Raw genomic sequence first — 13,719 nt, 5'->3', positions numbered from 1 at the left:
GTCATCCCCGGGGTCTCCTCCCAGTCGGACATGCCTGAACCACCTCAACTGGGTCCTCTCAATGTGGAGGAGCAGTGGTCCTAATCTCTCCCAGATAACTGAACTTCTCACCCTATCTCTAAGGGAGAGTCCAGCTACCCTGCAGAGGAAACTCATTTCAGCCGTCTTTATCCAAAATCTCATTCTTTCGGCCACTACCCAGAGCTCGTGACCATAGGTGAGGGTAGGAATGTAGACCGACCGGTAAACAGACAGCTTTGCCTTACAGCTCAGCTCCCTCTTCACCACAAAAGACCCACACAGAATCTGCGATATTGCAGACGCTGCTCTATCCATCGGTCAATCTCACGCTCCATTCTTCCCTCACTCGTGAGCAAAACACGTGGACATCGGGGGCAGTGCCACTGGACTGGCAGACTGGGGTGGTGGTTCCCCTCCTCAAAAAAGGGGGACCGGAGGGTGTGCTCCAATTACAGGGGCATCACTCTACTCAGCCTCCCTGGTAAGGTCTATTCAGGGGTACTGGAGAAGTGAGCCCAATCGCTGATTGAACCTCAGATCCAAGAGGAACAATGTGGGTTCCGTCCTGGCCGTGAAACACTGGATCAGCTCTTTACCTTCACTAGGATCCTTGAGGGGTCATGGGAGTTTCCCCATCTAGTCTGCATGTGTTTTGTGGACTTGGTGAAGGCATTTGACCGTGTTCCTCGGGGTACACCGTGGGGGGTGCTCCATGAGAATGGGATTGGGGGCTGTTCAGTCCCTATACAAGTGGTGCGAGAGTTTGGTTTATATTGCCAGCAGGAAGTCAGACTCCTTCAGGGTGGGAGTTGGACTCTGCCGGGGCTGCCCGTTGTCACTGATTCTGTTCATAACTTTTATGGACAGAATTTCTCGGTGCAGCCAGGTGGTGGAGGGTATCTGGTTCAGTGACCTCAGGATTCCATCTCTGCTCTTTGCAGATGATGTGGTCCTGCTGGCGTCATCGCGCCGTGATCTTCAGCTCTCACTAGAGCGGTTCACAGCCGAGTGTGAAGCAGCTGGGATGAGAATCAGCACCTCCAAATCTGAGGCCATGGTCCTGAGCTGGAAATGGGTGGATTGCTCTCTTCAGGTCGAGTGTGAGGTTGTTCCTCAAGTGGAGGAGTTCAAGTATCTCTGGGATTTGTTCATGAGTGAAGGAAGAATGGAGCATGATGAAACTTTAGCTCTTTGAAATATTTGGCCTTTTCTGCCATTTTTTCCCTCATAGAAAATTAATTGAGCTCATTTTACATCCTTCAAATCTTTAGATCTGTTTACAACGTTTTACTGCTCCTTTCACATTTTGTTCTGCTTCAGCTTCTTTCAGCTTCCTTGTGCAAATTTAAATATTTTCCCAGCTAATTTCAGCAGGGTTTTTTTCAGCTGTTTTGTGCTCCTTTCAGATTCTTTCTGCTAATTACACTTTTGTGCGTTTTTTTAACTTCATTCTGCTAATTTCATCTTGTTAAGCTCCTTTTAGCTTATTTCTACAAGTTTCAGCTTTTCAGCTACTATTTAGCAGTTTTTCTGTTAATTTAAGCTTTTTCAAATAATTCCACTTTTTTGCACTAATTAAAAATTTTCAGCCTAATTCAGTAAAAATGCTTTCTCCACTTCCTTCTTGTAATTTCAGCTTCTTTCTGCTTTTTTAGCTGCTTTTCAGCTGTTATTTTGCTAATTTCACCCTTTTTCCCCCCATATAATTTCTATTTTCTTTGTGCTCATTTCTGCTTCTTTCAGCCTAACTGGTTAAACATGTTCTTTCTGCTTTCTTCTGCTAATTTTAGCTTGTTATACATTTTCAGCTATATATTTGTAGCATTTTTTTAGCTAATTATAGCTGTTTTCAAATAAATTCAAGTTTTTCGTGGTAATTACTGGTACGTTCAAGCTAATTTACTTCTTTATGCTAATTTCAGCTTTTTATCTTTGTTTCAGCTTTTACCTGTTAATTGCACCTTTTTTAAAAACACAGTTTCATCTCTTTCCACTTCCTTTTAGTAGTTTGTTTCTTTCTGCCTTTTCTGCTACTTTTCAGCTATTTTTGATCATTTCAGCTTTTTTAGCTAATTTTTGTGCTCATTTCTGCTTATTTAAACCTAATTCAGCAAATATGTGCTTTTTTCTGCTTTCATCTGCTACGTTAGGAGGATAGTTCTTAATTTCAGCTATATTTCAGCATGTTCTTTTTTCAATTTCGACTGTTTTTCAGCAAGTTCTTCTGCAGTAAGCATTCACACTGCATTTTCACAGGAAATGCAATTTTTCTAGTTAATTTTGTTTTGTCTTTTTAATTAAAAGTAACATTTTGAAGATTTGTCACTGGATACAGTTTCTTTCCACACTACTATCATTCTTCTGTTTACATGTTGTTACAGGGCTGGATGGGGTGTATAAGTGTGAGTGATTGGATTGCCAAGATTTCTGTTATACCTACTGTTGTAGTCAAAGCTTTATCCTTAATAGATGCAAGGTTTGTAGAGATTATTGCTCTGACTGAGTATCTCTTCCTTCTCTGCACATTCGTTTCCCTCAAGCTCCGTTTCTGCTATTGTGTGTTTCCATGGCAACATAAAAAGATGCTGCTGGAAAAAGAAAACAAAATAGCTTGTCTCTGAATTTATGTGTGAATGTATGTGTACGTAGCTTTAGCACACAGCATGACTGAGTTCAGTGTCCTCTGTAGAAGCACACAGTAAAGTAGGTTAGCTCCCTCTTTACTTCACATTCCTTTTTCTTCTACAGTTTTGGCTCAGTGAAATCTCGGGGGAGGACATAATGTGGGCTTTTTCAGTTTTTCGTCCCACATAAGCTGCAGAAGCATTAGTAAAACCATGACAGAGCCATTTTCTTATTAGAATAAAATGGCCATCACATTGCAAATCAAATTTCTTGATCTAATACTGTATGTAACTTAATATGTTTTCATTATTGGGCAAATAATTTTATGTTTGTCCTTTAAACCTTTTTATTGATTTAAAAAAAAAAACTATATATTTGTATAATTATCTAATATTTTACATTGGTTTTAATATGTATGTGTACGATATTGTAATCAGGGACCATGCATCATTACAGATGAGATGTATTCTGAAAGATTTACAAACTCATTTCTATTAGAACAATGACGAAAGTTAGTCAGTTTAGGTTTTGAGTGTGCTAGGACAATCTGTTCCTGTTCTCCAGTACTGTTAAGGTACTTTTATTATACACCCATCGAAAGGTGGAAGTACTATGGTATAATATCTTTCCCATAACTTCTGATTCGCTCCAGATAATGTAACTAAACTTCATACAGTATGCATCACCAGCCAGTGTCACATAAACTTTTCACTACCCCAGCTTCCAGGTCAAGGTCACAAATCAAGGTCAAATGTTATAAAAAGACCTTTGCATGTCCAGGCCATTGCTATAGATTGCTGTATAGTAGTTTGTCGATGGGTGTATATGCAGTACTCTTGTTGGGGACTACCTAGAAAGGCAGCCACCTATTATTATCCACCTGAACAGGATCTTACTCTTCCTTCAACTTTAATGTGACCTGAACTACAATATGTACCCCAGCAAATTTAAAATCAAAACAACCGTCTCAGCACCATGATGCGTGATGTTACTTTTATTGGCGTTTTGAGTTCCCATGGTTACATAATTTGTAAACAAAGACAACATTTTTTCTCTTGGAAAAACACAAAAACATTGACAGAAGTCTTTAACAGCCTCTAACTACCGCAGTGAGGTCACATGACCTAGAGGGCAGAGGTCCTGGAACAAAACACTGAATAATTTTTGGAGCCATTTTGGTTCAAGATGGCAACTTCAACTAAAGCAACTTCAGAAAACTGAAAATTGACTATAACTCAGTCATTCTTTGAGATATTGAGCTGAAATTAAGTATGGTCGTAGCTGAGAGCGAGTTGTTACACATTCCTGATGTGAATGAAGATCCAAGATGGCCACTAAAAGGGAAAAAATATGATTACTCAGAGCAAAGACATTGAGTCAAAATTTGGTGTGGGTGGTGATATCTGACAGCGATGCACAACACATTCTACAATAAAATCTAAAAATTCAAGATGGCCACCATAGCTTAAATTAAAAAAATGACTATGACTCATTGATTTGTTATTACTGTATATTGAGTTGAAATTTGTACGGTGGTAGCTGAAAGCGAACTCAAACACACAGTAGGACCTACTGTTAAATTAAAACATTAAAATGGCCACAATGTGGCAGTCCCCCATCAAAGTTTCTCCAGGAACTTTCTAGTTAATACTGCTCTTGAAAGATTTAAACCAAAAATCTGACTATTTTGACTAAAGTACTGTAATATTAAACCGGAAAACACGGAAATTTAGCGTGGTTTCTTGCTAGTATGCTAGCATTAGCTGACCTGAACATGCTTAGCTGAGGATAAATTATTATTTTACGCAGCGGCACTCGTCATGCACCAAAGAGTAGAACAGATTTTGATTTTAAATTATTCTGATCAAAAAAATAAAACTCAGTTTAAAGAATTATTCTTAAATGAGAACATGGCTGAAACAGAAATCCACTGGGTCGTGTATGTTCACTCAAAATGAAACTTGCAATCCAACAATGTTCAGTCATGTCATCTAGACAGTTTCTTTTTTTGCCGAGACGTTTCGTCCTTCAGGACTTCTTCAATCTGAGGAACCACAAACAACCTGGAGTCCCACAAGGACGTATTGTGGGTGCACCATAATTGTGGGACTCCAGTTTGTTTGTGGCTCCTCAGACTGAAGAAGTCCTGAAGGACGAAACGTCTCAGCAAAAAAGAAACCGCTAATATGACCTGACTGAACATTGTTGGATTTGTACCTGCTAAGCATGAACTTTTGGTGAAACTTGCAATGCTCAATATTTTGAGTCTTTTTGTCCAAAACCATTAAGGCAACAGAAAAACATAAACTTACCAAACTATGTGACTTACTGCTAAAACCTTATCTGCTGTATAATTCAGACTTTTCCATCAACAGGTTTTTGGTAAAATTTATAAAAAAAACATTACTTGGAGAAAAGCAAATAAAAAGAGAAAGTTTATTGTAAGAGACAGAAGTTTATTCACTTTTTTTTTCTGTTCAGGTTAACAAAAAGAAAGAAATAGAGTAAATGTTAAATGGAAGGCACAGCCACAATAAAAGCCAGAGGCCTTTGTCCACCATTGTGTGCACAAATCAGTAGCAGCATCTAATACAGGTCCAACAACAAACTTGTGCTTTCAACTTTAAGTGGCAAACACATTGTGCTATTTTTTGGTCTTTTTTTTTTTTTTACAGTTCAGTATTTTAAGACGGTATGTTTGTGCATTTTATGTCCTTGTGTTCTAAAATGGCCTCATTTACTGCCTCCCTGTCACTGCTTTTATTAGAAAATTTAAAAAAAATCCCTCTTATTTGAGTTATTTTAAATGCTTCTGTAAATTATTGACATTTGTGCAGTTTTTGAATATGGTTGAAAATCTTTTGACAATTATCTTATCAAAGCAATAAACAGAGAATCTGATTCTGAAATCTTTGATCACTGACTGTTTCCTAGAGGTTTATCTTGCTAGAGATTTTAACGACAGCCTAAAAGCAGAAAACTTGGAACGAATGTAATATCTGCCAACTTCCTCTATGGTTGTTTTGAAGGGAATATTTTAAAGCAACAGACAAAGCAGTATTTACAGCAGAGGGATGCAAATCAGTAACATTGCTTCATCCGGTGTGTCTATTTTAGTTTTTTTTTTTTTTAAGTGAACAAGAAATGAAAGCTGTGTATATAACCAGTAAGACATTAAAGCAGCTGAGTTGCAGAATTCTACGTTTGTTACACCAGCAGAAAGTACCACAAATATCAACAGTTCATAAGTACAGCTTGTGTAAGATGGGATAAAAGTGAAAAAAGCCACACATTCAGTAGAACAAGTTCACGTTAATCCCAAATGTCAGTTAAAAAGAGTCCAGCAAGATATGAGCAAAAAAAAATCAAATGTTTGCAGCACTTTGCTGTCTTGACGTCCAGTTTATCAGCTTCGATTTCCACCACACAGCCATTCAAAATATTCACAACTACACTCACACACAGAAACACAAAACAACACAAGACAACATCATCATTTTTAAGTCGTGTCAGATAGCAGCGAAGTCCTCCTAATATTCCCAGAGGGTGGCGCTGTCCACGGAGTCCGCGTTGGCCTTCAACCCTCCAGCATGATCCCCTTTAAGATATTTTCCCCCAACAACTCGAATGGCCATCTTGTTGAGATCACAAAACTCCAGGAGGAACTGGACTGGTATGGCGCTGCTGCACACAACTGCTGCGTCGTCTTCAACACACCAATACTTCCCCTGAGAGTCTGAGCAAACAAGACACTAAATGAACCCTGGCACGCAGGGACACATGCATTTATGTAGACATTAAAGTTATGATGAAGTTGTGGAGAAATTCAGATGACTGGCTCACATGGCCAGAATAGTTTTCCCATTAGATATTTTGAATATTGGCATAGTCTAAAGCAGTGGTCCTCAAACTGCGGTCCCTGGACCCCTGGGGGTCAGCAAAATTTTTATTATTACTATTATTTTTTTTAAACAATTCAATTAAATTTCAAAGAACTGCACCAGCAAGATCTCCCGTGCACGCTCGCTTCACTCAGCTGGTGCAGGCGGAGGAACGTTGGAGCGCAAGTGGCTCCAGCCGCGATGGATGGATGGATGGCATCGCCCAGGTGAAATGAAGCTGTTTTGACCATTAAATAAATGCATAATAAACACGACAGGTCTGCGGTGATGCATAATAAATGTGACTTATATATGTATTTTCTCTTCATGGTGCTTTTCTTGACTGATGCGACATATACTCCGGAGCCACTTATACGCCAGAAAATACGGTAGTTCCTTTCATTTTGAAGAAATAAATTATTTCAAATGTGCTTGCACATATTGCAAATATGTACTCAGAATGCAGAAAATGTAAGAGGCGAATGCTATTTTTCATATTCATTACATGTGCCCTTCATATAAGAAGCTTTGTTGCAGTGTGCTTTAAAACTTTACTCTCCAATTCAAATTATGTGACGTAATATTTGCATAAAAGATCCTAGAATAACACCACATTTTTATTAATACGTTTTGTTGTCTTCATAGCATGACTCACCTTTAAGGGAGTAAGCACCATTATGGAACTCTAGTTGGAAAACATCATAGGACGCTCTGTTGGAGTCGAGGGTTGGAAATCCAGCTTTACGAGCCCCAATGAAGCCATGCTCCCCACGGAGGACGATGATTGGACGGTTAATCAGCTTCATCAGGAACTGTTCGGCCTCTCCTGAGGAAGGACGTTAATTTAGATCTGTGCTTGAGATAAAGGACTTTTGTCTCTCCGTGTTTAACTTGTAAATTCTCATTTAGTAAAGGATTTGACGTGACTGATCAAGACATTCCATTATTCACAAAGTTTGTTTTCTCAGTCATCCAGGTATATAACAACAAAAAAGGTTGAATCATGTCATCTGGACTTCGTTTTTTTTGTTAAAAAGAAACGTTTCGCCCCTCATCCAAGAGGCTTCGTCAGTCTGAGGCCTAGCCATCTGGTATTACCCAGAAGCCACCCTGACTCTTGTGTTTCAAGCCTGCCTCAGATACCCCTGAAGTCTGGCCTTTTCACTAATGGTTTCAAAAACACAAACATTCCATTATTATTGAGTTCTACAGGGTTTAGTGCTTGTACTAATTCTTTTGACTGGAGTTATGCTTCATTTGGGCAAACATAAAGTAGTACAGTCTAAATTTCCATTGCTATGCAGATGACACTCAGCTATACACATGTGTCAGATGACTGCAGTAAGTGTTGGAGAAAAATATTCTCGCTTTATCTTACTTACTCTAAAGGAACCACACTCGGCTGCAGAAGATTTTTAACTGGCATTTACTTGTAAGGTTAGATTTTCAGGACAGGTTACACAGATATACATGAATTACACACATGAAAACCAGTCACGAGAATCTGCCATGAGCCGTGTGTGAAACTTGTTTTTATACGCTTATCAGTTCAGCGAAGCACATAGAATCCAAGGCGTTCTTGAAGCGACAGCTGCATGCCTAGCTCCTCATCCAGCTCTCTACTAAACTCAAACATTTGGTTCATGGGCAGTTAGCATTCTTAGCAGTAGTAGTTAAAACATCCATAAACTTAAAAAAAAAAAAAGTCCATGCTCAATAATCCAGGTATACAGTCCAACAATTTTCAGTCAAGTCATGTGGACAGTTTCTTTTTTTGCTGAAACGTTTCACCTTCCATCCGGAAGGCTTCATCAGTCAAGGAAACACACAACACAAAACTGATTCTTCCCCCAAACAGCTTACTCCAAAGTGGAACAAACCAGTTATGTTGGTGCTAAGATGATGAAACGTTTCAGCAAAACAAGAAACTGTCCAGATGACCTGACTGAAAATTGTTGGATTGTATACCTGGATTATTGAGCATGGACTTTTTTGGGGGGGTTTTGAACCAGTGACTGTCGACAAGGAAGAGGGCCGGCACGAGAGGAGGGGGCGTGCCAAAGACACCATCTTAGCACCAACATAACTGGTTTGTTCCACTTTGAAGTAAGTTGTTTGGGGGAAGAATCAGTTTTGTGTTGTGTGTTTCCTTGACTGATGAAGCCTTCTGGATGGAAGGTGAAACGTTTCAGCAAAAAAAAAAAAAGAAACTATCCAGATGACCTGACTGAAAATTGTTGGATCCATAAACTTTGACTAAAAATTCCCTAACAGTAAGTCACTACCTGAAGTGCACCATCTGAAACTTTCTATTATTTGTATTGTTGTAATGATTAAATTACCATCTTTGTCTGTAATATCATGAGATGGAAATTGGACTAGGTTGGACCTAGTAATCACAAACATGAAAAAGGCACAGGTCTCAACTGCTTCAAATAGCCTCATCTTGTCAGTGAGCAAATATTATCTCATCTAAAACTGACTGAATACACAAATGCATGCTGTTAACAACACTTTTCATTACACAAAACACAAAAACTGCATGTAAGTGAACCTCTATGAAGTCAGTTATACTGTGCCAATTTAGGGCAGAGCTGCACAGCATCCAGTTCATCATAGTGTGATCAGGCCTTTCTTTTTAAGTTTGAAAGTTCCTGATGAGAAACCTGGGTTAACCCCTAACCCTTATGAAACCTTTGTAAAAAAAAAACAAAAACAAAGGAAAACATGAATTTACCCGGTAGTTTTTTTTAATCTAGGTAAGTGGTATTTTGCTCAATAGATTAGCACATTTTCCATAAAAAGTTCAAGAGAACCCGAATCAGAATAAGCTTTATTATCATTGCACCAGGATACAACGAGACTATGTATGTACAGCCGTCTGAAAGATGAGCAGAGTGCACAAAGCTGCTGCTATAAAGCGCGGCCTTCTTATCCTTTTCAGAATACATTTTTTAGATAGAGGAGGCTGCCACCCAAGAAGAATCCCAGCCTTCTTTTACTGGTCAGCTTCATTAGACCACAAGTTCCCAAAGTCAGGGTTGGGACCCCAACGTGGGTCATGAAACACCAAGTGTGTGGTCCTGAGAAGCTCTACAAAAATCAAATTACCTAAAAATCTTTGTATATAGCATATTTAGCCTTAAACTGTTAAGAGATTAAAAGCTGTAGTCACACATAAATAAAAATACATCACTGTTGTTGAGGCACTTCGTTATAAATGGCTTCATACTCAACCAAAAATAATTAGCATCAAAAGTGCAGATTGCTACACCAAATGCAGTTAAAAAAAACTTTAACATGATGTTTTAGGGTCAAATAACTGGTGTTTGAATATTTTGTTACGTTCTCCTCCTGCACTTTGAGCTCGCCTTTGTTGTGTTCGATAAATATCAGACGCGTGACTGACCTGCACCGTCGACGGTTGCTGCTAGCTGCCCGTTCTTCTTCGCAGTCACATACTTGCCATTGGCTGCACGGATACACACGCGACCATCACACCACTCCAGTTCAAAGTGACTGTCTGCAGACCTGAAAAGCAACAGCACAATATAGAACTCACTATCAGTCCTTTAGTGAGAAACGTCCTATGTCATAGTATGTGTGTTGGTGAGAGTACTTGGAGGAGGCAGTGCACTGCAGTCCTCCAGTTGCTGTCAAAGTCCAGTATTTCCCAGCAGCAGTTCTGAAAGCACACTTCCGGTCTGCACGGTTCATCTCCAGTTGGAAGACTTCTTGGTCCCCTTCCTCTGTCTGATTAGCCGACAGATCCATTCCTGGAAAATTAATTCATATGCCATCAGCTTTCATTTGTATGTGTTGGTTTGAAATTATCTCAAATTGTAATTAATGAAGATTCTGATGACAGATAACAAAAAGAAGATATCCTCAGCATACAGCAATTATAGGTGTAGACCCACAAATAATGGACTGTACTTAATAGCGCCTTTCTATCTTATCAAGACACTCAAAGCTCTTTACCCTACACTCTGTGCCCTCATTTACCCATTCAGGAGTTCAGTGTCTTGCCCAGGGACACTTTGGCATGTGACTGCTGGTGGAATCAAATCCCCAACTCTTGCATTGGAAGATGACTGCTCTAACCACTGAGCTAGGCCTGTCACGATAACTAATTTTGCTGGGCAATTAATTGTCTCAGAAATGATTGTGATAAATGACAATATAGTTTTAAATGTGACAATAACTAGTAATTATTGTTAAATTTAAGAAGAAATGTTTAATTTGTGTGTAGTACCTTTTTTCAACCACCGGATGGCAGTATAAGACTGTTGGACCCGAAGGATGGATAGTGAGGGAGCGAGCAGCGTGTCTCTTTAAGAAAAATGGAAGGGAGGCCCTTTGACGTGACATGGGCTGTCTCTCATTCCTGTTTTTCGTTTCTCAAAATGGCGGACGCTCAGTGTGGTTTAAGCTCTTTAGCACAGCATTTTTCCGCACAAAGCATTTAATTTAAAAAATCAGTAAACAAGTCTTTGGCTTCTTTTTGCAAAGAAAAACAACTTTTTACACGAAGGCACGAGTTTCAACCGTGAATTTTAGAGCTTCGACAAGACGGAGGTTTTTCCCCCCCGAGGTTGGCCGGTTAGCTTAGCTCGTAGCTTAGCTTCTCAGCTTAACTGCTTTTAACGATCCAAAAACACGATTTTAGATGGTTAAAATTGATTTTAAAGAGAAAAGAGAAAGGGAGGAGTCAGTGAAGAGCGCCAGAGTTGAGCCTTTTGTCATCCAGTGTCTTCAATAGAAAGAGAGAGACACGAAGAAACGATAGTCGATAAATGAAAACAAGGTGGATAATTTTCATTTATCATGCGATTAATTGTTTTATCGTTTATCGCGACAGGTTTACTCAGCCACAGCCGCCCTTTGATAAGGTGATGATAAGTAGAATCATTGACTCAGCCATGTACTCTTCTGCAAACTGAAGTTTTCTAGAGTTCAATGCGAGGCTATCTGTAGAAAAGATGAAGCTCAGTCAAAAGTGATTCAGGCAACAGGACTGTGGTCCTTTAGGCACACCAGCAAATACGTGACACAAGTCGGAGTAAGATTTTAAACTGATCTAGTTTTTGGATAAAATTTTCCCTCGTCACACATTTTGTTCATTTTATTAGATTACCGTGCAAAAGTCTTGAGTCACCTCTCATTTTTGAATATTTTATGTCCAAGGAGTCAGCAATGGAATCTTTTAAAGTTGATCCTTCAGGGTTTTTTAAAGGTTACTCAAAGTTTTTCTTTGGACTTTGGATGCTATTAAATTCATATTCAGCCTAACCTGACCATTTACAGATGTACATTATTTTTGTGTAGAATTTCCGTTTTAAATTGCATTTGTTGTGTTTATCGGTGTTTAGTTTATTTTCCCTAATTGCATCCCCCTGGGTTGTCAGCCATTTCTTCCTCTATTCAGCTGTTCCTCCTCAGTCCTACCACGACCACACCTGTCCCTTGTTTCATAGGCTCCGCTGTCTTCCTTCCACAGCTGACCCAGTCCATTTATTCCCACTGTCACTTATCCGCTCGCCATCGTTGCGCTTTATGCCACGTCCAGTTCTCCTTGTGATTTAACACCAGCTCATGTAAGTTTTAGCTACCACATCAGCCTTTTTGTTTTTAGTTAATACAACTGTTGTTGTTTTCAAGCCTCTCGTGTCAGTTTGAGTTCCTGGGTTCTAACCAGGCAGTATGAACATGTGCTGGTTTGACAAAACTGATTAAAGCTACCAGCAATAACAGCTTTATAAAAAAACAGATCTTCAGTACCAACAAGCTGATTCTTGAGTGAAGCAATAGGATCCATTTTTATTTTTACTTAGTCAGCAAAAAGTCCAAACTTACTCAAACACTTAAGATTCTTGAGTTAAAGACAACAGTAACCGAAAGCTGTCATAATTAAAATAAGCTCATTGTTTCAATCAAAACCACATGTTAGAGTCTGGATGCTTAAACCCGTGCAGGTCACATGTAACTGACCTCATTCCATCATATGTGCATTCATCATGTCTGGACTGGTCTATTGCAATAGTTTGTTATCTGGGTGTCCAAATACTTCATTAAAACATCTTCATTTGATCCAAAATGCTGCTGCCAGAGTCTTAACTGGAGTTAGTGGGAGAGATATATCTCCAGTTTTAGCTTCTCTCCAGTGACTGCCTGTCAAGTCCAGAATTGAATTCAAAATCTTACTTCTAACCTACAAAGCTCTCAACAACCTAGCTCCATCTTATATTACAGATCTTATTGTTCCATATTTTCCTAACAGAGCACTTCGCTCTCAGACTGCAGGTTTACTTGTGGTTCCTAGAGTTTCCAAAAGCAGAACGGGAGGAAGATCTTTCAGTTATCAGGCTCCTCTCTTGTGGAACCAACTTCCAGTTTCTGTCTGTGAGGCTGACACATTGTCCAGTTTTAAGACTTTCCTTTTTGATAAATCCTATATTTGATCAGCTTGGTTTTCTGACCTATTCCTTATCCTATGCTGCTATAACCTTATACTATTGGAGACAAATTGACCTCATTTCATCAAATGAATAGTTGATATTTGTACTTATTCTTTCCTAACATGTGATTCTGTCTTTTTGTTTTTCCTCCTATACAATAACTTGATGGCCTCCGTCCTGGACCTGCCGTTGTGTGTTTTTTCCCTGTCCTATTGGAGTCGGGCCAGCCGGGGTGGATGATCGATTGTCCTGGGCCTGGTTCTACTGGTGGACCTGCCATTATGTGTTTTCTACTTCCTGTCCTCTCAAACCCAGCCGGTTGAAACAGATTAGAGCTGTAATTTTTTACTCGGGCCGCGCATGGCCCGAATTTCAGGCCAGGCTGGGCCAAGATAATGTGCTGGATGGGCAGGCCAGGTCAGTCTTTTGATTGTGTCAGCGGACGCACGCGGCTGACGATCCAATTTGGATCACCAGCTGCGTGTGGCTGTTTGACCGTGCGCTGATCGGCTGGTTGAAAAAGGTAAAAAGAAAAAAGTTCAGATGAATCACTGCCAGCGACCCACCTGAAGCTTACCTGGACTCCAGCCGCTGGACTCCAGCCGCTGGACTCCAGCCGCTGGACTCCAGCCCCTGGACTCAGCCGCTGGACTCAGCCGCTGGACTCCAGCCGCTGGACTCCAGCCCCTGGACTCCAGCCGCTGGACTCCAGCCCCTGGACTCCAGCCGCTGGA

General features: G+C 39.9%; 1 protein-coding gene across 1 annotated transcript in view; it reads right to left on the bottom strand.

The window, feature by feature from the left end:
• Positions 1 to 5,303: 5,303 nt before the first annotated feature.
• The window catches only part of LOC119422972 (fascin), a 10,624-nt gene continuing 2,208 nt past the window's right edge, over positions 5,304 to 13,719 (bottom strand). Inside the window, exons 2-5 of the mRNA XM_037690383.1 lie at positions 10,147 to 10,303; positions 9,937 to 10,058; positions 7,183 to 7,353; positions 5,304 to 6,382 (exon numbers count right to left, since the gene is read on the bottom strand). Coding sequence (XP_037546311.1) covers positions 6,177 to 6,382; positions 7,183 to 7,353; positions 9,937 to 10,058; positions 10,147 to 10,303 — 656 coding nt within the window. The 3' untranslated portion in view covers positions 5,304 to 6,176. The remainder of the gene's footprint in view (positions 6,383 to 7,182; positions 7,354 to 9,936; positions 10,059 to 10,146; positions 10,304 to 13,719) is intronic.

This window comes from Nematolebias whitei, chromosome 16 (assembly GCF_014905685.2).
Source record: "Nematolebias whitei isolate Nwh7 chromosome 16, NemWhi1, whole genome shotgun sequence".
In the NCBI taxonomy this organism is placed as follows: domain Eukaryota; kingdom Metazoa; phylum Chordata; class Actinopteri; order Cyprinodontiformes; family Rivulidae; genus Nematolebias; species Nematolebias whitei.
This window is presented reverse-complemented; position numbering and strand designations above follow the sequence as displayed.